The following is a 26,545-nucleotide window of genomic DNA, read 5'->3' on the forward strand; positions in this document are numbered from 1 at the left end:
TCGATTTCTGAGTTGGGAAGATCCTCTGGAGAAGCAAATGGCAACCCACTCCAGTATTCTTGCCTGGAGAATCCCATGGACAGAGGAGCCTGGCGGGCTACAGTCCATGGGGTCGCAAGAATCAGACACGACTTAGCGACTAAACTACCACCAGAGGTACATATGTGTACATATGTGTAAGAAATGCTGCAGGTGGCCTTGACTTCAAACACACAAGTTATACCCTAGGACACTGATTTACATATGATTATGAAATATGGGGATGGGGGGATAAACAAAAGTTTAAATAATACCTGAAGAGTATTTATTCATAGCTTGGGGTCAGGCACAGCGAAAAGAAGGGCTAACCCATTTGCAAATAAATGCAATGTTCGGGTGAACCACTAATACTTCACATGGTGATCTATTTTAAACTCAGTTATCTTGACAGAACTAAAATGATAATTCTTGGGGTTATGTTAAAAGACAATAAATGCATATCCTTCAGAGGACCCAGTGTGATGTGGCTTTTAAAAAATAAATAAATAAATACACCCCTCCCCCCCAACATTCAGAAATCAATCTATTCAGAATACAGAATGCATTTACAGAGAGGTGAACTGTGTGCGGCACTTGAAGAATGACAGTCACAAACCAGTGCCGGAGGAAAGATGAGGCAGCCAGGCAACGTGAGCAGGTGGGTCATGGACGGAGAGCTGGAATGGGGGATGCTTCACTGGAAGCAGTCTTTCTCAACCCAAGCTCAGGGAGGAAACTAACCCTTAAGACATCCACTATCCATAAAGAGTTAACTTCTGTGGAAGACTAAACTTAGTTTTAGGTTGAAAAGCTTAAACTTATTAGGATTAGCTTTCTAACCCACAGCTTGCCCTTAAGTTCAAGCTACATACATAATTTTTAAAAATCAGCAGTTAGGTCTCTGGGTGGAACCTGCAATCTGCCTCTAACGTTACATTTTAAGAATTTTTGGCCTGTTATCTCCACAAATATACAAAGTGTTCTTCCTGATAATTTAATCTGGTAAAATTCCACTAAATTTAAGTCACATTCCCAAGGGTCATGCCAACAAAATAGGCAAATATGATAAACTTACCCAAAAGTTACAATGATGGTAACGCTTATCTTCCTTAATTGCCTTTATCTAAAGAAACTTCTTTACAAGAAGGCTAGCCACAATCTCAAAGTGGCAACCCACTCCAGTGTTCTTGCCTGGAGAATCCCAGGGACGGGGGATTCTATGGGGATTCTACGGGGGATTCTCTGTGCTATCTATGGGGTCGCACAGAGTCGGACACGACTGAAGCGACTTAGCAGCAGCAGCAGCAGCCACAATCTCGATAATATGACCATGAATTTCAGAGTTCAAAGTATTTTGGTTAATATAAAGTTTCCAGAATTTCCAGATTTGCCTAAGATCACCCAGCTAGAATGTGGCAGGTGATATCTGAAGCCAGTTTCCCCTAGTCCAGGCCTCACAGTTCATCAGTTGTAGCCACCAAGACCCCTGTTCCCTCCCTCCTTCTACCAACCTGAAGGCGTATGGCCAACAGACCGCCTCTGTCACACCCCAGCATTCACAGTCCTTTCCAGGCACTTCGTCCTCCGCTCCTCTTCACCTGCCCAGCTCTTGCTTTGTGTTCAAGATGTAGTTTGCGATTAGTACAGAGAATGGGCAGACTTAAGAAGGACCTGGTCCCGCAATGGGGAGGAGCAGGAGTGACCCTCTCCATCTCTCACAGTCTCAGTAACTGAAGAAAATGCTACTTCACACCATCACACCCTTCTATACTTTAAATTATTTTAAAAAATGTTTTCAGCAAGAATCAAATACAAATGGGTAAAAGGTGTGCTCTGGGCACAATGCATCTGTAACACACGCACAATCCATTTCAGAAAGGCAGTGAAATGACGGAAAAAGAGGGTCCACATATTCGTTATCACCTTTGCTACCCAACAGCTGACTGGTTTCTAGCAAACTGTTAACTACACAGTTTCTTCAAAATATTTTTATTCTTCAAGGATTTTATGAGGGTTAGAAGATAATGACAAATATAAAAATGAATTCTCACAAAATGTCAGTGATCGTGAAGATCAAACAAAGCACAGGATTATAAATAAGAAGGAACCGTTGTTCTTCATAAGACACTTAACATATTTTAAGATTATATTTAGAACTGGCAACACAGGAGAACTAGTAATGTTTCCAAAATGAATTTTGCAGTTTTCCTAAACAATATTTCATTTAATCATCACATTATTTCCTGGTCACAACAGCAGCACCTCTGAAATAAGTCTATCAGGCTACTGTGAACCAGTCAGCAGAGACAAGACTTGATGAGGGATTTCTAAGATAGAAAGATAACTGCTGTCCTGTAGGAAGTACAACAGGGGAGTTTTCTATTCTCTGCCACTTCAGACTCTCCAGGAGGTCTTAGTCACAAAAGGAACATGGAACAATTAGCTTGGTTTGTACAAACTTCAACGTGAAGTGACCCATCTAGGTAGTTTCAGTTGCTTGTTCCTTTTTTGAAAAGACAGGATCTGCACACGGGCTCACGGGCAGGCTCGCGTAATGATTTCACATACAATGTGTTTACCAAGAGAAATCTCATACCTCACTACAAGATGCAACTGCTCTGTGTAAAGGTGTCAACCATTTGCTGTCTTTGGCATTAACTCTAGCTCCTGCAACAAGAAGAAAAAAATTAAGTGAAATATTTTGCATAAAATAATTTAAAATAAATAACTAGTTATATACAGTCCAAATTGGATAAACAACAATTGAAAATGTAGTATTTCATTTTTTACTTTTTGCTAATAAATTATCCTTAAATTAGAAAACAAAACTATTCTTTTTAATTGATATCCAGTAAGGTATTAGCTCTTTTTATTAAAAATCAAAGAAATATCATTTTATATGTAGGCTAGAAAAGCCACCTTTATACAGAGCATATCCAAAGTGAAAATCAGACCCCACTGCAGAGTGTGTATTAAAAACCTGATACTTAAATAAATAAATAAGAATATTCAGACATAAAGTATAGGTCATGACAAAGTCTTCTTTACTAATATAAATATACATTTATATATAATTATATAAACATAATTTATACAAGTATATAAATATAAAATATTTACAAACATTAATTTATAATTTTATAAATATATAAAATATAAACATAAAATATTAATTATATTCTTTACTAATAGAAATATAAAACATAAGACCATTCATTACAAAGTCTTCATTTCTTTACTAATGAATGTATCATGTTATAATGCAATACAGTAATATCAAAATGGTTCTCCAGTGATTATTTAAAATGCTCTAATACTATAGTCATTTTATAAATGGATACAATGGCTTTAAACTTAGGGGAAAAAAATTAAGAAATAAATCAACTAACCCACATGTCTTTCCAGGTTATACCTGAAGTTCTGAAGAAGTAATCATTAAAACAAATCAACTATGTATTTTTTGCTTAAAAATTAAGTCAACAGACACAAATTTTCTTTAAAAGAATGGAAATACCATTTAGTAAGACAGTAAGTGTATTACATAATGTGGGGGGGGGGGTAGGATTTATCACCTACGTAAAATCTGCTGACTTGGTGCTTAAATCCCTACACATCAGAAGCAGCACACCACGGGATCACTCCAAGCAGAAACAGCCTTGGCTCTCAGGAGTGCAGAGGATCTAGTGACAGGCCCAGCACGACGAGCAAGCCTCAATTTACGTCTAGAATCACAACTAGCTCATGAAAAGAGGCTTTAGGTACCTAGTCCAGCCCCCAAACTTTCCAGATGGTGAAACGCTGGTACAAGGAAGCGGCTCAACGCCATCAACTGCGGCAGAACCAAGGATAGAACTCAGACATCCTAAGGTCCTAATGTTTACATTCTATGTTTTGAGTGTGAGAGTCTAGGTAACAATCAAGTGCAGTGACTCCAAGCTACAGCCTGAATGACCTCTAGCTGTAGGTCCCTAACTAACCGAGTGCGAGCTTCTAGGTAACAATCAAGCGCAGTGACTCCAAGCTACAGCCCCAGCGAGTTCCGTGATCCCTCTGGACCTACATTCTCATCCATAAGACAGATCTCCCAATACCCTGTTACAGAGGTTAACGAGGGGAGTTCCCTGGCGGCCCAGTGGTTAGCACTCTGTGCTTCCACTACAGAGGGCACGGTTCCATGTCTGGTTGGGGAACTAAGATTTCACATGCCGTGCAGTGCAGCAAAAACATAAATAAACTGACACATAACCACTGTATATAGTACACACAGGGCACAAACCCAGTAGAGGTAGATTTTACAAGCCTGAACGCGAAAGGAAACGAATGAAAGGCAGGTGTGGGAAGCCATCCACAATGCAGCAGCTGAAGCTGAACTCTGTGTGGGCAGGGCCAACCAGCAGAACACTCGAAAGAATCCTGAACCAGCAGGAGAGCTTTCAAGACTGCTTAAGGCTGTGGGAGAAAGAAGGGGAGTCAGCAAAATAAAACAGCCAGAGACAGTGTGTACATCCATGTAATAAACATCCGAACAACTACCAGCCAAGTTCTCTGGAGGCCAAAATGGTGAAAACAGACCTTCCTGACCACAATAAAGCCGGTGTTTGTTCTGGGTAAGAACACAAGCCCCTGAAGGCGGAGCCCTAGACTGTGAGGGGCACCTTCCTTCTCCCTATTCACCCCTTGGTTCTCTATAATCCCCGCACCTCCTTCTAGGATTTTGTATTTATGTGCACAGGAGAAGGGCAGGTCCTGGCATTTTGTGCCTGAAGGGTAGTGACATAGACACTCAGAAGACACAAATACCCTGGAAAGGTAGAGGCAGAGAATTTCTAGAGGCCAGAAGATGTTTTTGAGTCTCCACAAATGGGAAGGGTCATTAGTCTGACCCTAGGTATTAACTGACAAGGAAACAGAGAGTAGCTGTCACAAATAATGAGGATGACGTCTGTGTGCTGATAAAGATCCGAGAAACGAAAAGTGGAAACAGCAATAAGAACTGTAATAAATAATGTTCTTTGCTTTTACATTGTAAAAGGAAGATTTAAACATCTATATTTACATAAGGAAACCCTGGAGGAAAGCTAAGCCATCAAAAATGGTGGCTGCCCGTCTGTCTGTATTGGCAGTGGGGATGCTGGGACCTGGATGATGTGAGGGGAACTAGGGTGCAAAAGCAGCTGTGTGGAGCTGTGCGGCTTTAAAGGTGTGTCCACTTTAATTTGGAAATGAAACAGAAATACTATATATTTAGAAAGTGAAATTTACTGATGAGGAAATAAAAAACACTCCAAGATGTGGCTTTAAGTACAAAGAAAAAAGTTGCAAAGTAGGAAGAAGGTAAAAATAGTCTTTCTTTTGGAAATGGGTTATCAGATAGACGAGTGAACGAAGAAAATCTAGTTTTTATGGTGCACTTGGCAGCCCAAAGTAAAAAGTCCTGCTGGCTTCATTCTTCCATTTTAAGTTACAATAATTAATTAAATCATCGTTCTCTTTTAATAACAAAGTCAAAGTTAATTTTATCAAAAACATGAGTGGTTGTAACAAATAATTCACTAGTGGCTTAATGAGGATACATCATGCTGCCATTAGCAACTAGTAGAAAACCTGATAAAAAATTCGGCTTGCTCTTTTTGAAGATTCTAAAGATACTTCAGGAAGATCAACACAATGGAATTTTGGACATCTGATCATATCCTTTCTCAGAAGACACTTATATTCCATTAAATCATATTTCTTTTAATAACACTAATTAGATATTTTAATCCCTTGGAAATTAAAGGTCATGTGAGAAACGGTTGGGCTACCTCTAAGGGCATAATACAACAAATTCCCCTGCCCACATGGGTTAATTAGCACGTGCTTTATATATTAACAGACAAACATGGCAATGTGCATTATAAGAGCAGCAGTTGGGTGCACAATGAAAAATGGCTTAAGAGTAATAAACATGGCAGGGCAAATCAGACGTCCAGGCTACCAGAACTCATCTCCTGTGAGCTCTCCGAAGGTAACCAGACGTCCGATCCACACAGAGAGCGCCAAAATTAGTTACATATTCATATAACAAATTACAAAGTAATTCCAGTAATGGAAAAGACATTTCCAAAGTAAAGCAACTAATCCAACAGCTGAAGACTAGCCACGAAGAAGATGAAGACAGGCAAAAGAGAAGGAGAGAGGAGGGAGAGGGACCAGGAGAAGGAAGGGAGGAGGGGTGAAAGGGGGAGGGAAGAGGGGGAGGGGAGAAGGGGGGAGTAGAGGGGGGAGGGGGGAAGTAGAGGGAGGAGGGGGAGGGGGGAGGGGGAGAGAGGGAAAGAGAAGGAAATCCTATCCACTTAAAACACAGAACAGTCTTCCTACAGAGAAATGAAACCAAAGGTAACAGCTCTGAGGGCTCCATCACAGGCTCTCTACCTGGCAGAGTACATAGTATCTGTGATGTAAAAGGAAGACCGTAAGTCACTAAGAAAAGAGTCTTTACTATTTCTCAATCACTAAAATAGAATAGAACAGAACATAGCAGCACCGTCTCAACTGCTGAAATCAGGCTACTGGGAGGCCGTGCGGTAGGAGAGGCACGGCTTGGAAGCAAGACCAGACAGCAATCTGAGGAGGTATCACCAATGACCACTGCAAACCAACACCCACAGAAGGCCTCCTGAGCACCAGGAGCATACCTCCCTAAACCCTGGCTATGCTCAACTGCGCAAATCACACACAGTCTTTACTAGAATCCCCCCTTTCCTAGTAGATCAGCTGAGCTTTCCTTTAAGAAAAATAAACGGCCAGAACCTACGCCACATAAAATATCTGAATCTGGATTTACCTTTTTAGAGCAGAGATGTGATTAGACTTGGTAGCACAGTTACATTAGACGGAAAAACCCACATAATCTTCCTTTCATCAATCTTTCCTTTTACTACTTCATACACATAGAATACACTCAGAAACAACAGCTTTTTAAAGATACTTAAGGTAAGAGTCCTTTCAGAATTACATAAAAGTCTACTTCATTTGGAGATAAAACAAATTAATTTTTAAAAATAAAAAATCTGGTTCACCTACATCAGTCTATCATGGGCTCTTGCCAGCAGTGCAGCCCGAGAGGTCTGCACAGGTGAGGAGACAGGCGGGTTGTGGACAGAGGGGCCCAGGAGGAAGACCTGTGATCTAATAATGGCTCTGTAATCAGCAGGCTGTGACTCGCAGCTGCGCCCTGTTACCCTTGGAGCTTCATTTTATGAAATGCAATCTCCTTGTGCATGTGTGTACATGGCCACACCATGCACGCACACGTCTCTGTCTCTCTAGGGAGGCTAGTCAGTTCAGTTCAGTCACTCAGTCCTGTCCGACTCTTTGTGACCCCATGGACTGCAGCACGCCAGGCCTCCCTGTCCATCACCAACTCCCGGAGTCCACCCAAACCCATGTCCATCGAGTCGGTGATGCCATCCAACCATCTCATCCTCTGTCGTCCCCTTCTCCTCCTGCCCTCAATCTTTCCCAGCATCAGGGTCTTTTCAAATGAGTCATCTTTGCATCAGGTGGCCGAAGTATTGGAGTTTCAGCTTCAACATCAGGCCTACCAATGAACACCCAGGACTGATCTCCCTGAGGATGGACTGGCGAGGCCCCAGGTTAAAACACCATAGGGAGCACCTGTTTCTGCAAAGTGAGTTCTCTGAACTCAGGCATTCAAATCACCAGTGTCCCAACTGACTCTAGGTCTTTCGGGTCTTCTCTGCAAGAAGACTAATTCATCTGCTCTCTCCCTGATCTGTTTGCTCACCAAGATCTGCCAATTCTTTGATTTCTGAACCTGTTACCAGTAAAACAAGTGAAAGTATTAATTGCTCAGTCTTATCTGACTCCTTGCGATCATATGGACTATAGCCTGCCAGGTTCCTCTGTCCATGGAATTTTCCAGGTAAGAATACTGGAATGGGTAAAATAAGGGCTATGGCAGATGATCTTACGATCCATTTCCAGTGATGATATTCTATTTTATTTTGAAATATTCAGAAAAAATTATTTCATGCTTATTAAATACCCTACCCTACTTTAATAAGGCAGTATCACTATATTCAATGTCAGGGTTCTTCAAATTCAGCCCACAGGTTGCCAGTCACCTATTTTGTAGTTTTACCACCTTAAAGGAGTCAAGATGAGTAGCTGCCACTGCCTGGATGACCCCTCACATAAAGTTATCAACTTCTGATCTGGGCAAAGAGCTTGATAGTTGACACTATTGAAGTTATTTCTCTTTTCCTGTGTGCTGTAATAATCACAGTCTCACTAATAATTTTCTAAAACTCCTGCTTACAGAGCATAGCTTTCTTCTTTGCTCCTAAGCCACAGAGGAGACAGTCCATATCCAGAGAGCTGGGCCAGCAGCCAAGTATTTTAGCACTCTTCCCAAACTGGAAATAATGCTTTCCTTTGGCTGACTACCAAAGCCAGGGTCAAAGCTTCAGATTCTGTTTTGAGGTTGGGAGTAGAATGAGCAAAAGGCAAGTACACTTTTGCTTTTCCACTTGTGATGCTGGATCATCCCCACCCCACCGCCCCAAGCTGGTGCACTATACCATTTAAGATGGCGTTATTGACACTAAGGGGCTTCCCTGATAGCTCAGTTGGTAAAGAATTAGCCTACAAAGCAGAAGACCCTGATTCCTGGGTCAGGAAGCCCGCTGGAGAAGGGATAGGCTACCCACTCCAGTATTCTTAGGCTTCTCTTGTGGCTCAGCTGGTAAAGACTTCGCCTGCAATGCAGGAGTCCTGGGTTCAATCCCTGAGTTGGCAAGATCCCCTGGAGAAGGGAATAGCTACCCACTCCAGTATTCTGGCCTGGAGAATTCCATGGACTGTATAGTCCAAGGGGTCGGACATAACTGAATGACTTTCAAGAAAATAAAGTGTCACTGTTTCCACTGTTTCCCCATCTATTTGCCGTGAGGTGATGGGACCAGACGCCATGATCTTCCTTTTTTGAAAGTTGAGTTTTAAGCCAGCTTTTCCACTCTCCTCTTTCACCTTCACCAAGAGGCTGTTTAACTCCTCTTTGCTTTCTGCCATTAGGGTGGTGTCATCTGCACATCTGAGGTTACTGATATTTCTCCCCGCATTCTTGATTCCAGCTTGAGCTTCATCCAGCGTGGCATTTCGCACAATGTACTCTGCATAGAAGTTAAACAAACAGGGTGAAAATATACAGCACTGATGGACTCCTTTTCCAATTTTGAACCAGTCCTTTGTTCCATATCCAGTTCTAACTATTGCTTCTTTACCTGCATACATGTTTCTCAGGAGGCAGGTAAAGTGGTCTGTTATTCCCATTGTTCAAGAATTTTTCACAGTTTGTTATGATCCACAAAGTCAAAGGCTTTAGCATAGTCAATAAAGCAGAAGTAGATGTTTTTCTGGAATTCTCTTGCTTTTTTGATGATCCAGCAGATGTTGGCAATTTGATCTCTGGTTTCTTCTGCCTTTTCTAAATACAGCTTGAACATATGGGAGTTCTCAGTTCACGTACTGTTGAAATCTATCTTGGTGGATTTTGAGCATTACTTTGCTAGCATGTGAAATGAGTGCAATTGTGTGGTAGTTTGAAAATTCTTTGGCATTGCCTTTCTTTGAGACTGGAATGAAAAGTGACATTTCCAGTCCTGTGGCCGCTGCTGAGTTTTCCAAATTAGCTGGCATATTGAGTGCAGCACTTTCACAGCATCATCTTTCAGGAACTGAAATAGCTCAGCTGGAATTCCATCACCTCCACTAGCTCTGTTCATAGGATGCTTCCTAAGGCCCACTTTCTAGGATGTCTGGCTCTAGCTGAGTGATCACACCATGGTGGCTATCTGAGTCATGAAGATCATTTTTGTATGGTTCCTCTGTGTATTCTTGACACCTCTTCTTAATATCCTCTGCTTCTGTTAGGTCCCTACCATTTCTGTCCTTAATTGTGTCCATCTTTGCATGAGATGTTCCCTAGGTATCTCTAGTTTTCTTGAAGAGATCTCTAGTTTTTCCCATTCTATTGTTTTCCTCGATTTCTTCACATTGTTTTCTTAGGAAGGCTTTCTTATCTCTCTTTGCTATTCTCTGGAACTCTACATTCAGATGGGTATATCTTTCCTCTTCTCCTTTGCCTTTCACTTCTCTTCTCAGCTATTTGGAAAGCCTCTTCAGACAACCATTTGCATTTCTTTTTCTTGGGGATGGTTTCAAAAATACAAGCATTAAATGAATAGCTCCCAAGAAAATATCTATAGTAGGAGATCAGAAAATTAAGCTCTTAAAACAGAAGTTCTTCAACCAGTCACTGCCTACACAAATCCTACTACATGCTAAGTAGATGGGGGTGGCGGGCAGAGTGCAGAGGAGAGAAGAGTGGTTCAGAATGTAGCAGAGTTAAGAACAGAAACCTCACAGTCACACAGCCTGGGTCTGAAAGCTGGCTCTAGCTATTATTAGCAATATTATTTTCAAGCAGTTACTGCATCTCTAAACGCTTTCAGTGCAGTTCAGTTCAGTCACTCAGTCATGTCCAATTCTTTGCGACCCCATGTACTGCAGCACACCAGGCTTCCCTGTCCATCACCAACTCCTGGAGCTTGGTCACACTTACGTTCATCGAGTTGGTGATGCCATCCAACCATCTCATCCTCTGTCGTCCCCTTCTCCTGTTGCCTTCAATCCTTCCCAGCATCAGGGTCTTTTCAAATGAGTCAGTTCTTTGCATCAGGTGATCAAAGTATTGGAGTTTCAGCTTCAGCATCAATCCTTCCAATGAACATTCAGGACTGATTTCCTTTAGGATGGACTGGTTTGATCTCCTTGCAGTCCAAGGGACTCTCAAGAGTCTTCCCCAACACCACAGTTCAAAAGCATCAATTCTTCAACATTCAGCTCTATTTACAGTCCAACTCTCACATCCATACATGACTACTGGAAAAACCATAGCTTTGACTACACAGACGTTGTTGACAAAGTAATGTCTTTGCCTTCGAATATGCTGTCTAGGTTGGTCATAGCTTTTCTTCCAAGGAGCAAGCATCTTTCAATTTCATGGCTGCAGTCACCATCTGCAGTGATTTTGGAGCCCAAGGAAATATTCAAGTCTGTTACTGTTTCCACTGTCTCCCCATCTATTTGCCATGAAGTGATGGGACTAAATGCCATGATCTTAATTTTTTGAATGTTGAGTTTTAAGCCAAATTTTTCACTCTCCTCTTTCACCGCCATCAAAAGGCTCTTTAATTCCTGTTCCTTTTCTGCCATAAGGGTGGTGTCATCCCCATATCTGAAGTTACTGATATTTCTCCCGGAAATCTTGATTCCAGCTTGAGCTTGTCCACCCCAGCATTTCTCATGACGTACTCTGCATATAAGTTAAATAATCAGGGTGACAATATACAGCCTTGACATACTCCTTTCCCAATTTGGAACCAGTCTTTTGTTCCATGTCTGGTTCTAACTGTTGCTAAATGCTTTAGTTTCCTTTATTGATAATAATACCTTTAGAGATAAAGCGGTATAATGCGATCATACATGAAAAAGCTACGCTTAACACAGTACTTGAGAGTACACTCACTGCTTCCTATTACTTCATCCCATTCAATAATAATCATAAAATTAATTCTACTAACCTCTAGTGTTAATATAGATTCTACAGATGAATACACTTGTTTGAATTACATGTAACATGTCAAGTTATACCCCTCATTCACAAATCTTGAAGATGCATTATGTACAAATATCTGATTTCTAGTGAATTTATTCTGGACTGCAGGTTAAAGGGAATAAGTAGTTTTACGCAGAAAAGGCAAAACAAACCTAACTGGCCAAAATACAAAAGAGAAGGGGAGGAAACACCACCTTCAGTAGAAGCAGCAAACAGTTACACTCACAGACAGAAGTATGAAGAATTTCTACCAAATACAGCGAAATCTGTACCAAATGAAGGGCGTCAGGTGAAGCTTCTTCAATCCTCGGGAAAGCTACGAAGTCATCTAAGCCACACTGATGTGCATGTCCTTCTGACCCATTCTCTCCTCTGTCTGCGTCCCAGAATCCCTACCGCCCTTTCAGATGATCGAGAGGTCATCCACAGGAGAATCTCCCTTCATACCACAGAAGAACAAGCTAAGGACGCTGCGTGAGAGACCAAGCAAGCACCTTCATTATTTTTGATAGAGCTGCTGGAAATTGAGGGTAAGAATCAATCACCATCGATCACAACCTAAGTAAGAATCTATGATCCACGTTGCTGCCAGTCACCTAACTGTCTGTAGTCCATCAAGAATAAGCGAAGCTAAGCTACCAGGACTGACAGAAAACACATTCAGTCTGAGAGTGAGGTAAAGAAATAAACACAAGGGATGCTCACTTTTGCCCCTCCTTATTCTATTCTTTACTGATGGATGCTTTGGGAAAACATATTCCTCAGTGATATATAACAGAGGTCCAGTGGTTAGGGCCCTGTGCTTTCACTGTCGAGGGCTCAGGTTCAATCCCTGGTCAGGTCACATCCCACCAACCAACAATCTTAAAGGATTCAGCACAGGACTAGAGTGAAAATATACAAAGGCAGAGAAAACTGAGCAAGATAGTTAATAGGTAAATATATTTGAAAGTAATCCCAGGAAAGGAGAGGAAGAATTTTTGAACTACCTATTATACACAGGGGCTTCCCAGGTGGTGCCAGCGGTAAAGAACCTGCCTCCCAATGCAGGAGACACTAGACACGCGTTCAATCCCTGGGTTGGGAAGATCCCCTGTAGGAGAGCATGGCAACCCACTCCAGTATTAATGCCTGGAGAATCCCATGGACAGAGGAGCCTGGTGGGCTACAGCCCACAGGGCTGCAGAGAGCCAGACAGCACTGAAGTGGCTGAGCATGCACGTGTTATACACAACTGCAGAGAAATTAAATTCTGAGCAGAGACCTCAAAGAGCTCCAAGAAAGATGAAAGACAATGCAAGGAGATGAGAGCTGGCAGACCAGGATCGAGAAAAGGAAAAAAGCAGTTAAAGATGAAAGCCTAGAAACAACAAAAAGCAAAATAGATATGCCTTAAAACATAGTCAATAATCTGAAGCCACAGCTAGAACGAACCTTTAAAAACCCAGGTCAGGCTCTGTCCCTCCACTGGTTTTCCACATCACTTTAGGGGCCAAAGCAAGTCCTTAATTGGAATGCTCCTACCTCTGCTTTATTTCCTACTGCTTTTTTCACTTGCCTTCATACATGCTACACTTTGTGATATTCATTCTCATTAATCTCTTCATTTCCACGAAGTTACTGCACCATACGCAAGGCTCTCTCCCTTATTTGCTTCAGTTATCTCCTCGTATGTCCCTGAATTCTTTCCTCATAATCCAACACAAATAGCAACTGATCCCCGCCCAACATACTATTCCTTGACCTTATCCATAGCAATTATCATCACATGACAAACTATATATATTAACTCGCAATTATGTCCCCATTAAAACATAAAACCTTTGGGATTGAAATGAAAACTGACCTTTTCCAGTCCTGTGACCACTGCTGAGTTTTCTAAATTTGCTGACATATTGAATGCAGCACTTTCACAGCATCATCTTTTAGAATCTGAAATAGCTCTACTGGAATTCCATCACCTCCACTAGCTTTGTTCGTAGTGATGCTTCCTAAGGCCCACCTGACTTCACATTCCAGGATGTCCAGCTCTAGGTGAGTGGGAGTGATCATACCTTCGTGATTATCTGGGTCGTGAAGATCTTTTTTGTACAGCTCTTCTGTGTATTCTTGCCACCTCTTCTTAATATCTTCTGCTTCTGCTTCTGTTAGGTCCATACCATTTCTGTCCTTTATTGAGCTCATCTTTGCATGAATGGGCTTTATTGAGCCCATCTCTGCAGCTGCTCAGTGGTGTCCAACTCTTTGTGACCCCATGGACTGTCCATGGGATTTTCCTGACAGGAATACTGGAGCGAGCTGTGATTGGCAAATTACTTTCACCTATTTTGTAGGATGCCTGTTCTTCTTGTTGGTTTCCTTTGCTATGCAGAAACTTTGTAGTTTGATGTAGTCTCACTTGTAACATCTGCTTTTGTTTCCTTTGTTTTTGGTGTCAAATCTAAAATGTCAAAACCAAGACTGATGCCAAGGATCAGTCTTACCGTCTATGCATTCGTCTGTGAGTACGATTTTTACGAGTATGATTCTTATGCTCAAGTCTTTAACCCATTTTAAGTTGATTTTTGTGTATAGTGTAAGACAGTTGTCCAGTTTTCCCAAAACCATTTACTGAAGAGATGGTCCTTTCCTCATTATATATCCTTGCTTCCTTTGTCATAAATTAACTGACCATGATATGCATGAGTTTATTTTGGGGCTCTCTCTTTGTTTCACTGACCAATGTGCCTGCTTTTACGTCAATACTATGCTATTTTGATTACTACAGCTCTGATCCTTTTACAACTACACAAGGCATTACCAAAGAACTCAGTGTTGACAGGTCTATGGTTATTTGACACGTGAAGCAAACTGGAAAGGTGAAAAAGCTCAATAAACGGGTGCCTCATGAGCTGACCAAAAATTTTAAAAATCGTCATTCTGAACTGTCATCTTCTCTTACTCTATGCAACAACAACGAGCCATCTCTCGATCAGATTATGATGTACGACAAAAAGTGGATTCTAAACAATGAAAACCAGTGTTCATAGTTGGACCGAGAAGCTCCAAAGCACTTCCCAAAGCCAAATTCGCACCAAGAAAGGTGGTGGTCACTGTTTGGCTGCCTGTTGCCCATTCACTACAGCTTTCTGAATCCTGACAAAACCATTACATCTGCAAAGTATGCTCAGCGAATCAGTGAGATGCACTGAAAACTGAAACGCCTGCAGTAGATACCGGTCAACAGAAAGGGCCCAATTCTTTTCCACGACAACGCCTGACCGCCTGTTGCACAACCAACACTTCACAAGTTGAACTGGGCTAAAAAGTCCTGCCACATCTGCCATATTCACATGACACCTCCTGCCAACCGACTACCATTTCCTGAAGCATCTCAATAACTTTTTGCAGGGAAAATGCTTCCACGACCAGCTGGAGGCAGAAAATGCTTTCCAAGAGTTTGTCAAACCCTGAAGCACAGATTTTTATGCTATATGAATACACAAACTTATTTCTCATTGGCAAAAATGTGCTGATTATAATGGTTCACATTTTGATTAATAAAGATGTGTTTGAGCCTAGTTATAATGATTTAAAATTCATGGTCTGAAAGTACAATTATGTTTGCACTACCCTAATATAACTCTATACACTCATGCAACTTGTTATAAAAACCACAGTAAAAAAATTTATTAATTTATTATGGCAAAAATTCTGTTCAGGCTACTATTTAGTTGGATTTTTACTCAGAATGTCTCTTCAGTGCTCCTTCTCCCAAATATCAAAGGAATGATACTATCTCTCCAGCTGCCTTATGCATATCTCTGTGCAATCTGACAACACAAGCTGAATTTGAACATAAGCATCCTTTCTCAATAAATATCAGATTATTGTAAAATAATCTTGGTACCACAAAAATATTTCTAAGCTCTCTTTACCTATTTTAGGTTTGCAAGAAGTCTGACTACCATAGGAGCTATTCTATAGGAGACTGTTATATAATTTCTTCATATATAAGGTTTTGAACAGTTCAGAAGTTAAAAATAAAGTACAATCTCCTAAAATAAACTTTATAGGCCCTCAAAAAGAATTAGATATATGCTATTTAAAGACATAAATCTTGCTGCCATCATTTTCAAACTATACCTACTATCATATAATTTCTTATCCCTCCAACGCTAGACTAGCGCCAAGCTACCATCAACTCCTCCTTGAAGAACTGTAATCATCTTCCAGTAACTCCATGGTCAATGAGGCCTTGTATGACTACTTTGTGTAACACCTAACACTATATAATGCTTATCCCACTCCATCATAGCTATCCCTCATCATTCACAGGGAAACTGGTTGGAAGACTCCCTGTGGATATCAAAACTCACAGATGCTCAGAGTTCTTATATAAAATGTCCTAGTATCTGCATATAACCTATACATATGCTTCTGAATATTTTAAATTCTCTCTAGATTACTTATAATACCTAATACACTACACAAATAGCAGTAAATAGAATATAATGCTATGTAAATAGCTGCCACTGAATGGTAAATTCAAATTTTCCCCCTGGAACACTGGCATATTTTCAGTCTATTTTTCACCTGTGGTTGGTTCAATCCATGAATACACAACCCGTGAATACAGAGGGCTGACTGCATTCTGATCTATTTTTTCATTTTTCCAAAGCATTTATCTCATTTTACATACTGTAAAGTTTACTTGTATCGATAGCCTGTTTTCCTTCAGAGTTACATGCTCCACAAAGGAGGTGACTTGTTTTCCAATGTGAGACCATTACTTCTAGAATAAACAAATAAGTTTCAGGTTGTCTAACAAATATGAAGAAATAGTGAGGTTTAATAAATATTAATGACAAAAATATACATGATGTGCTCTTACACAGAGCTGGCCATACCAGATAAAATAAGCAATTCAATGATTTCTGCATCTCCAAGATAGGCAGCAGCATGCAGTGGAGTTCTCTTTTCATTGTCCTGTGATAAGAAGGAAAGGTGGAACATAAATTTCAATATAAAGTTAACTTTAATATACTTTAAATGAAGAAAATCCACTATAAACTATAGCTTACTACTTCCACAACTCTAGTATGCAAGTCCCATTAACGGAGTATTTCTTTGCTAGGAGAAGAAAAGCCTAAAAAATATATTTTGGCTTTAAAAGAATAGTATAAAATATAGCAAAGAATAAAAGATAAATCTAAGATGACAAAGCAATAGCTTCTTAGACTTTCTTTGAATAAAGATGACTATATTGCTAATATATATAGGAAAATTTCCTTTACTTCATACTACTTGCCCACCTCCCCCAAATATATTTCCACAATTTCACAGTTTATAAAACAAACCCTAACAAACCAAAAGGTTGCTTATCAAAATGTTCCCCACCAGGAAAGCCCCTATCAAAATGTTTCCATAGAACTACAGTGGCAAAAGTAGAAAATATCTCTGGGGATCTGAAATTATCTCTTCAAATAACCTTAAGGTTTTTCTTAAAGTTCCTGCCAATTTTGGTTTTGGCTCTAAAATATACTCCTATCCTATACATAGTCTTCCAACCTTCCTCTAGAAATAGAAGCTACATCTAAATGCACAGCTGTGTATACCTCTTGCCTCAAACAATAAGATCCTCCAGTTTGAGAAGCAGGATCTTAGAGTAATGTCACATTTAGAGATTCAGTTCAAAGTATACCTCATCTAAAGTTTCAACAGTGTTGCTGAAGTCACTGCATCTGAGAAAGCTATTCAATTACAAATATTTATTTTGAAATTTACAACCAAATTTTTAGATACTGGTTTTTGAGCCAGATTATTAGTTTTTTTCCTTGCCCGTTTCCCTCTTTGTCCAGAGGAATGAAGTTTTACCTGGTTATTGACCCACCCAGCAAGAGAACAGACGCCTAGCATGCCTTGAAGCATTGCTACTTAGTGTGGACAGATCATGTGTGGGAGGAAGGAACGGCACAACTTTGACACCTTCAGCCTAAAAGAAACTACTCCAGAGCCAAGACTAACATTTCCCACCTCCCTCACCCTGGACAGCATGTGTGAAACTGTGCCAGCTTTGACCAGGCAGAGGTAGGCTAATATCCTACAAGACTTAAGCAAAACATACGGAATGATCTTGCAGAGCAAAGCTGCACCAACAACACACAGTTAAGAACCACTGACTTCTAGACTACTAAGAGAAATAAAATTCTTAAATAGGTATCATGGACATCCCTGGCAGTCCAGCGGTTGGCAGTTCGCCTGCCAGTGCAGGGGACATGGGTTTGATCCCTGGTCCGGGAAGATTCCACATGCCATTGGGCACCTAAGCCCGCGTGCCACAATTCCTGAGCCCGTGCTCCACAATAAGAGAAGTCACAGCAACACAGAAGCCCCAGCACTGCAGTTAAGAGTGCAGCCGCCCTGCACTGCAACTAGAGAAAACCCACGCGGCAGCAACACAGACCCAGTGTGGCCACACACGAGCAAGTGAGCAAATAACAATTGCAGAACAGGTATTTTGGGGGGGGGGGGTCTCTTGCATTACGATAATATTGTTAACTTTCAAGACTAAAAAAATGAAAAATTTCACATCACAATAATTTTCCAGTTTGGCAATACTCCAGTTATACTAAGAAAAGATTGTTAGGCAAATGGGAATAAATTAGGGGAAAAAACTGCTATTCAAAACAGGGGTTAAAAATATTCACAGGCAATTCTAAAAAGGTTTAGATGTATTTCTATAAAATTATTAGAAAATGTGTATAATACATAATTATAACTGGCTCCATAAAAATTTCTTCATATAATGTTAATATATTTGTGTCCTTAAAATAGTAACAGGTGAGAAAGAAAAAAGAGGTTGATATAGTGGTTGTTACTGTTTTTTAATAAGCTAAGAGTTCTTGTCTCTCTAAAGCCCAGTTAATTTCCACAAGATTGTATTTTTTATTCCAATACATACCCCATTAAACAAATGGTTTGCACAGAGATTATTGGACAAACAGTCATTTGCCGGAGTCCAGCTCCAGCAGCCAGGGAATCAGCCTGAAGAGATGAGCGGTGTCGGCGGAGAACAATGCAGCCTCTGACTCAAGGTGCGGGACTGCATGTTTATTTCAAGCGTCAGGTCTTCTTTTAGACTTTGACAAAAGCATCAGATCAGAGGTTTTACATTTCAGCTCCCCCTCACCCAGACTTTGTCTCCATAAATCACTGTTGTCCTTCAACCAGAGTTACACTGTAACTCATGCTTATGTCTGGCTGCATACCACATCCCTCAGTTTATTTCTTATCTTTTTAAATCCTGCTTGCCCCTAGTATCCTAAGCTGACTATCTCCTAAAAAGGCTTCCAGCTATTTTTAATTATTCCTAAACCCTAAGCTCAGCAAACTTCCATTGCCATAAGCATTCCCCTCACAAACAGGTCTCAGATAACAATCTTTCCCATGGTCTCAAGCTGCAGCCTATGTGCTCATCCTGGGACATTCTTTGCAAAGATCCTTGAACAAATGTCAATGGTTTCTTTATCGATTATTTTCTGGGCACAACTGCAGAAGGCTTTGTGCTTTCTCATGCTTCTCTCAAGAACAATAAGCACCTTAACATTCTTTCCAGCCAACTCAACTGAAGAACAAAGAAGGCAATGGCACCCCACTCCAGTGCTCTTGCCTGGAAAACCCCATGGACGGAGAAGCCTGGTGGGCTGCAGTCCATGGGGTCACTAAGAGTCGGGGCACGACTGAGCGACTTCACTTTCACTTTTCACTTTCATGCAATGGAGAAGGAAATGGCAACTCACTCCAGTGTTCTTGCCTGGAGAATCCCAGGGACGCGGGAGCCTGGTGGGCTGCCGTCCATGGGGTCGCACAGAGTCAGACATGACTGAAGCGACTTAGCAGCAGCAGCAGCAACCAAAGAAAGGAAAGAACAAGTCAGAATCACAAGACCTAACTCCTTCATCCCGGGTCCGTGCCTGCAGGATGAGGAGAGGAGTTGGGGCCGTGCCTCCATTTTGTCAGTAATGCCTAATGCAGCTCCTGACAGTCATTGAAAAAGCTAACACAGAACCACTAAAATATAAGGCTTTATTCAAAGCTGAGTCCTAAACTTAATCACTTTAATAAAAGGATCCTTGGCTGAAGGCTTTCCAGTGTTAATCACTAACACATCAGACTTCCCTATGGTATTTGGTGGCCAGTGGTTTAGTCAACAACTAGTGTCCAACTCCTGTGACCCCATGGACTGTAATCTGCCAGGCTCCTCTGTCCATGGGGATTCTCCAGGCAAGAACACTGGAGTGATCTGCCATTTCCTTCTCTACTCTATGGTATCCCTGGGTCAGGAAGATTCCCTGGAGAAGGAAATAGCAACCTACTCCAGTACTCTTGCTTAGAAAATCCCACAGATGGAGAAGCCTGGTAGGCTATAGTCCATGGAGTCGCAAACAGTCAGACACAACTGAGCAACTTCACTTTCTTTCTTTAAACCCACTCAAACTGAGGAAAACATCTCCTCTGCAGTATAAACCACATACACAGCACTCACATAACACACACACACACTCACATTTATGTGTGAGAGATGTCTGGAATTCTATGACTCAATGCCTTGAATCCTATTAATGTATTTTATGACTATAAATGTTTTTTCCCTTTGATCTGTAGAGAGGAAAAACTAAGGAACAAATTAATTTTGAAAGAAAAAATTTTACCTATCATATTTAGCTGCAATTAAATACTGAAAATGATACAATAAAACACATTCCTTTTAACAAAATTTATTAGAATGAAAAAATGACTATCCTCTTACAGACACTGAATTTCACTTCAAGGATTTTTTTTTTTTAGATAAAGATACTGCTATGTGTGAGAAAGTATATTTATTGACCATAGCTGGAAGCAAAATGCTGAAAACAAAGTAAATGCCCATCAACAAGCAAACGGTTATTAAAAATTATGAAACACAAGCAGTTCCTAACCAACCTTCAACATTCTGTTTCCCGAGTAAAGGTGACTTCGGCACAGCATATGTTTTGAGTATTAGACCGCTGCAACCAAGGCCCTGCGCACGCACCCATATCGCTGGGTGTGTGTGCACCAAGCGGAAGAGAGGCGTGCTAACACAACTGCTTGTGCCAACTGTGCCTGCAATCATACATGCGATTTAAATATTATTTAAACTGATGAAACAGGAGTGAGGAAAAAGCAAATTGTCTGTATGATCACTAGGTTAAATACTATATAAAGACTCAATACAGGCAAGCTACCAAAAAAAGTACTGTTGGAACTGGGTGCAGCCAAGACAATTGATACACTAAGGCAGTTAACATATGCAGAGCTTGTCTTGGGTATCTAAATTCTTACATTACTTTAAGAAACCCCGAAGAGGAATTAGAACTAATACCCTGGGCAATGGTCTATGCAAGGAAAGTAACACTGAACTCCTGTTAGTGGACTCCACATTGTCAACCAAAAGCCTTACCCCAATTTTTAAAAAACTGGCTGGAATATTACACATTATTACAGCAAAATGATTAAAGATCATTTAAAATACTTCCTTTTGTCAGACTTTGATTAGCTTATCAACTACCAGTTATGAACATTTTTTTTTTTTAATGAACATTTTTAGATGAGAGTCTTGGAGCTGTATATCCATGGAATGAAACACTATGTCCAGTTCCAAAGTGTGTGGGTTTTCCCCACACATCCACACAACGTTCCAACGCCAGCTAGCTGTCCTACAAATAAACACAGTTCTGACACTACCTGCCAGGGGACAGCATCAGATGCCACAGGTTAAGGACTCAGTCCTGCAAGAGGGGCTCCCCGCCCCACCACAGAGGTCAACAGCAAGTTCAGGTTGTTATCAGACCTCTGACTGGGTACAAATCCAGGTTCCGCTGACCTCCTTGGGTGTGACTAATTGCTAGAGCAGCTGACAGGACTTAGAAAAGCAGTTTACTACCTAGATTACGAGTTTATTACACAAGATACTGGAGGACGTGAATTAAAACAGTCAGATAAAGAGGAACACAGGACAAGATCCTAAACAAAGGAGCTTCCGTCCTCAGAGTTTGGAGCCTAGCCCAGTGGCACATTTAAGCATTTCTGGTTCAACAGCCTGGAAACTCTCTGAACACCTCACCTTGTGGGTTTTTATGAGTTCCTACTGACTGCAGGCAATTGAACTCAATTTCCAGCCCTTCTCTCCTCAGAGATCAGAGGGTGAGACTAAAAGTTCCAATCAAGTTCTTGCCACGTGGTTGGCTACATAGGCAAGGACCCCACATTTAGAGCCTTTCCAAAAGTCATCTCATTAACATAAGGCACCACGGTTTTCCTCCTAGGAAATGTCAGAGTTTTTTCTGTGCTAGAAATAGAGACTAAGACTAAATATATATATTTCCTATTATAAACCATAATATTACACTATGCTTTCAATTTAAAATAACAAGCAGACCCCAATGCTCCTTATCAATGGAACATCTCTAAAGCGAAGTGTTAAATGAAAAAAGCAGCCTAGCAACAATTGTGTTAAAGATTCTATACACTCCTAGACTCTCCTAGACTTGAATATGCATAAAACATCTTTCAAGGATACTCAAGGACATCCTGTATATTTAAGACACAGTGACGGCCTCTAGGTGAAGAACACTGACACACCAAAGTCTGAAGGCGAGAGAGTTACTCCTCACCACCTGTGGCCTTTGGTACTGCCTGGAGTTACTACCATGTACCTCTTCCAAAAGTAAAATGAAAAATTAAAAATAACATTTCAATCAGCTGAAAAGCATTTCAGTAACTTGCCATACCAGGCATTTTTACAAGTCCAAGTGCCCATTAAAAAAAATGTTTCTTGGATAATCAGTTTTTAAAGAAATTATTACCTCCATGTTGTATTTCAAACAAACTTGACTAGAATTATTAAATACACAAAATAGACACAAATTAAAAATTTAACTCATTTGTTCGCAAAGCTTTTTGATTATATCCACAGAAGTAAACACATTTTTCTTGTAGTTCTCATGTGGTGCCCTGAAAAGATATTTTGTGCATATGATCAGGACTATAAAAATTATTTACCTTCCCCCATTAAAAGCAAAACAAAAAATAGCTATAGTTCTTATAAGTGATTATCCCAAAGATGAAAAAAAGGACACATATTAATGGAGACTAGTGACTGCTAACCACTTTGAGCTGATAGTGTTACTGTTAGTTGCTCAGCTGTGTGACTCTTTGCAGCCCCATGGACTGCAGCCCACCAGGCTCCTCCATCCATGGGATTTCCCAGGCTAGAGCACTGGAGTAAGTTGCCATTCCCTTCTCCAGGGGATCTTCCCAACCCAGGGATCGAACCCAGGTCTCCCACACTGCAGGCAGAGTCTTCAGCGTCTCAGCCACCAGGCGAGCCCCGTAGGCAAATGCTGTGCTGGTGCAGCACACACCAGTGACTGGACAACGAGGACATTCCTCTGTGGTGGTACAGCAGTTCTCCGTCTAGAACCTGTGGGTGGTAATACAAATCTACACATGTGGCAAAATGTTCTAGAATTATGTACGAAGACATTACTGCTACTCTGCTCCTCCTCCCCCAAATGAGTGCATGCATAAACTGGTGAAACCCAAGAAAGGTGTGTTGTCTAACTGAGTTGTATTGTGCCAGTATCAACTTCCTGCTTTGGGGGTTTCCCTGGCGGTCCATGGTTAAGACTCCATGCTTCCAATGGAGGGGGCATGGGTTCGATCCTTGGTTGGGGCACTGAGATCCCACATGCTGTAGTGCAGCCAAAAAAACTAAACTTCCTGCTTCTGATAATGCACTGTAAGTAACAGGTCATCATAGCAGGAATCTGATAGATGGAAACACAAAACCCTCTCTCTACTATTTTTAAAAATTCTGGAGTGTCCATAAATAATTTCTCCAAAATAAGGCTTTTAAAAAGTGTTCACGAACATCCTGAATTATACTTTTAGTTTTTATGCTCTCTTATGGTGAACTCTGAAATGCTCACCAAAATACAGACAAGCAAGGTTAACAACTTGTGAGAAAGAAGGAAATCCATGGTGTATCTAAGCACAAAGTGAAAGAAAGTGAAAGTGAAGTTGCTCAGTTGTGTCTGACTCTTTGCGACCCCATGGGCAGTAGCCTGCACCAGGCTCTTCCGTCCATGGGATTTTCTAGGCAAGAGTACTGGAGTGGGTTGCCATTTCCTTCTCCAGGGAATCTTCCCAACCCAGGGATCAAACCCAAGTCCTCCCGCATTGTAGACAGACGCTTCACCATCTGAGCCACCAGGGAAGTCCTATCTAAGCACAGGCCAGGAAAAGGGTGAGATTCACTAGGAAGTGCCTTATGTCAAACCTGGGAACTCAAACTTCACCTCTACGTTCTCAACATTTTCTGTGGAAGTTTTAACTTAAAGCAGATTTGGGGACCTGGCTGGAATAGAAGGAAATGTTTATGTGAGTACTCAGTGGTATCCAACTCTTGGGGACCCCATGAACTATATAAAAATAGGTAAGTGAAAGATAGAAATGATAAACTGAGAGACAGAACATCTGTATAAGGAGAAATAGAGAGTCTAAGAATTCACCTATTGATACGGATTCAAAACATCCTCCACAGCAATGACTCAAATCTATAACGCTGCCCTGCTCCAGGTGCTGAAGCTTTCACGTGTATTAGCCAAAACCAGGAAGAACAGTAACACTAGCATCCCACAGCTTGCTTTATATGCTAGGACCGCTCTAAACACTCTACCTCAACAGGTTAAGAAAACAAATACAGGATAGGAAATCCAGTCACAGAAAAAAGTTTAAGGAATTTACTCATCTGGAATTGGCAGAATCAGGACTGAAGCACAGGCAGTTGGCCTTCAGGGTGCATGCTGAACTTATTTGACCCAGTGGACCCTAGCCCGCCAGGCTCCTCTGCCCACAGCATTTCCCAGGCAAGAATACTGGAGCGGGTCTGCCATGCCTTGCCTTTCTCAGGGGATCTTCCCGACCCGGGACCAAACCTGCATCTCTTACATCTCCTGCACTGACAGGCAGGTTCTTTACCACTAGCGCCCCCTTGGGAATCTCAATTTTACTATACAGACTCTATAAGGCTCCACTGAATACTGAACCATTGTTCGTTTAAAACTAATCACTCTCCCTCAAAACCTGTGGCCTGACTTCACTTTTTCTTATCAACTTCTTGTAATTTTCTAAGCAGTTTTTTCTGTTTTCCATTTACTTTCCTCTAATGGCTACTTCCTTGGCTGCCACTGATCATTTTTACTTTTATTTCTACTAATATCAGACTGAAACTTTCTTGTTGAAAATCTGGGTATCATCTTTCAAGGTTCAGCTTCTGGTCCACATAACTCAGCTGGAATTACCCAGGAACGAGTCAAATCTACTCTTTGTCTTCACCTCTTCATAAAGTAAGTTATGACGGCTGACTGTCCTCAAGACCCTGCACTCAGAGAAGCCCTGCGGCTAACCTCTGCCTTGGGGATATAGCTCTACAGGGTGCTGGTGGGTGTCTAAGATACTTCATATAAGAGAACCCTAGTTTTCTTCAGTATGGAAGTGACGCTCTGTACACTTAAGAACCATCTGGAAAAATCCTCAGACTGCATTTTTAGTTTTTACGTGGCAGCAGATCAAAGCTGGAAGGCAATTTCACATTCACTAAATCGTAAGCTCAATCACCTTTAGTGGCACCAATCGTCTCCACTCTCCCTCATTAACCTGATGTTTGAAAGCATTAACCTATCACTGAAACCAGTTGTGGCTCAGTTGCTCAGTCATCTCCAACTCTTTGTGACTCCATGGACTACAGCATGCCAGGTTTTCATCCTTCACCATCTCCTGGAGTTGGCTCAAACTCACGTCCATTGAGTCAGTGATGCCATCCAACCATCTCATCTGTCGTCTCCTTCTCCTCCCGCCTTCAGTCTTTCCCAGAGTCAGGGTCTTGTCCAATGAGTCGGCTCTTCGCATCAGGTGGCCAAAGTATTGGAGCTTCAACTTCAGCATCAGTCCTTCCAATCAATATTCAGGGTTGATTTCCTTCAGGATGGACTGGTTTGATGTCTTTGCAGTCCAAGGGACTCTCAAGAGTTTTCTCTAGCACCACAGTTCAAAAGCGTCAATTCTTTAGCACTCAGCCTTCTTCCTGGTCCAACTTTCACACCCGTATGTGACTACTGGAAAAACCACTGCTTTGACTATATGGACCTTTGTCAGCAAAGTAACGTCTCTGCTTTTTAATATGCTGTCTATTGAGACTAGTTAATCTCTACTAATGGAAAGAATAGTGGCACCTTTTCATCTTTCACCTTTGTTTCCTTAACCAAGAATGCATTTTCCCTGCCCAAATCCTTCCTACTCTTTATGGCCCAGTTCAAATTTCATCTCCGTCACAGTCTTCAGGACCATGTCAATTCACTGGGATCCTTCTACCCCGTGCTTCTATTACGACATTATCATCTGTACTATTCAGGTGGCAGTCTTGTTATTGCTCAACTCTGGTTTATGTCATGGTTTCATAATTAGGTAATAAGTATCTGGAGGAAGCAAACTATCTAATTTTATACCCACACAGCACGTGGCTCAAAGTTACATACCCCACAGGCACTAGAGAGGTTTAAACAAATTAAAACATTAATGAAGGAAATTCACCATCAATCAATGATGCACTAATGTAATGCAGCTCGTGAGAGACACGTGTGTCGATTTCTGGGTCCCAGAACACAGTGCACGCTAGAAGAGCCTCTGGCAGCCAACTGCCCAGACCTCTGGGCACACACCACCACAGAAAGAGCCAGAACCACTAGGATGCTTGTTATGATTCTTTTCCAAGGAATACTT

At 41.2% G+C, this 26,545-nt stretch overlaps 1 protein-coding gene across 14 annotated transcripts in view; it reads right to left on the bottom strand.

The window, feature by feature from the left end:
- Positions 1–26,545, bottom strand: part of ANKRD28 (ankyrin repeat domain 28) — a 212,977-nt gene that overhangs the window by 59,886 nt on the left and 126,546 nt on the right. For 12 of the 14 annotated variants that reach the window (XM_060396614.1, XM_042238654.1, XM_042238665.1 and 9 more), the window contains 2 exons: positions 16,591–16,669; positions 2,615–2,685 (listed from right to left, as the gene is read on the bottom strand). In XM_060396614.1, coding sequence (XP_060252597.1) covers positions 2,615–2,685; positions 16,591–16,669 — 150 coding nt within the window. Of the gene's footprint in view, positions 1–2,614; positions 2,686–10,645; positions 11,394–16,382; positions 16,471–16,590; positions 16,670–26,545 lie in introns of those variants that run through there. The other 2 variants (XM_060396603.1, XM_060396610.1) reach the window with 2 other exon arrangements.

This window comes from Ovis aries, chromosome 1 (genome assembly GCF_016772045.2).
Source record: "Ovis aries strain OAR_USU_Benz2616 breed Rambouillet chromosome 1, ARS-UI_Ramb_v3.0, whole genome shotgun sequence".
In the NCBI taxonomy this organism is placed as follows: domain Eukaryota; kingdom Metazoa; phylum Chordata; class Mammalia; order Artiodactyla; family Bovidae; genus Ovis; species Ovis aries.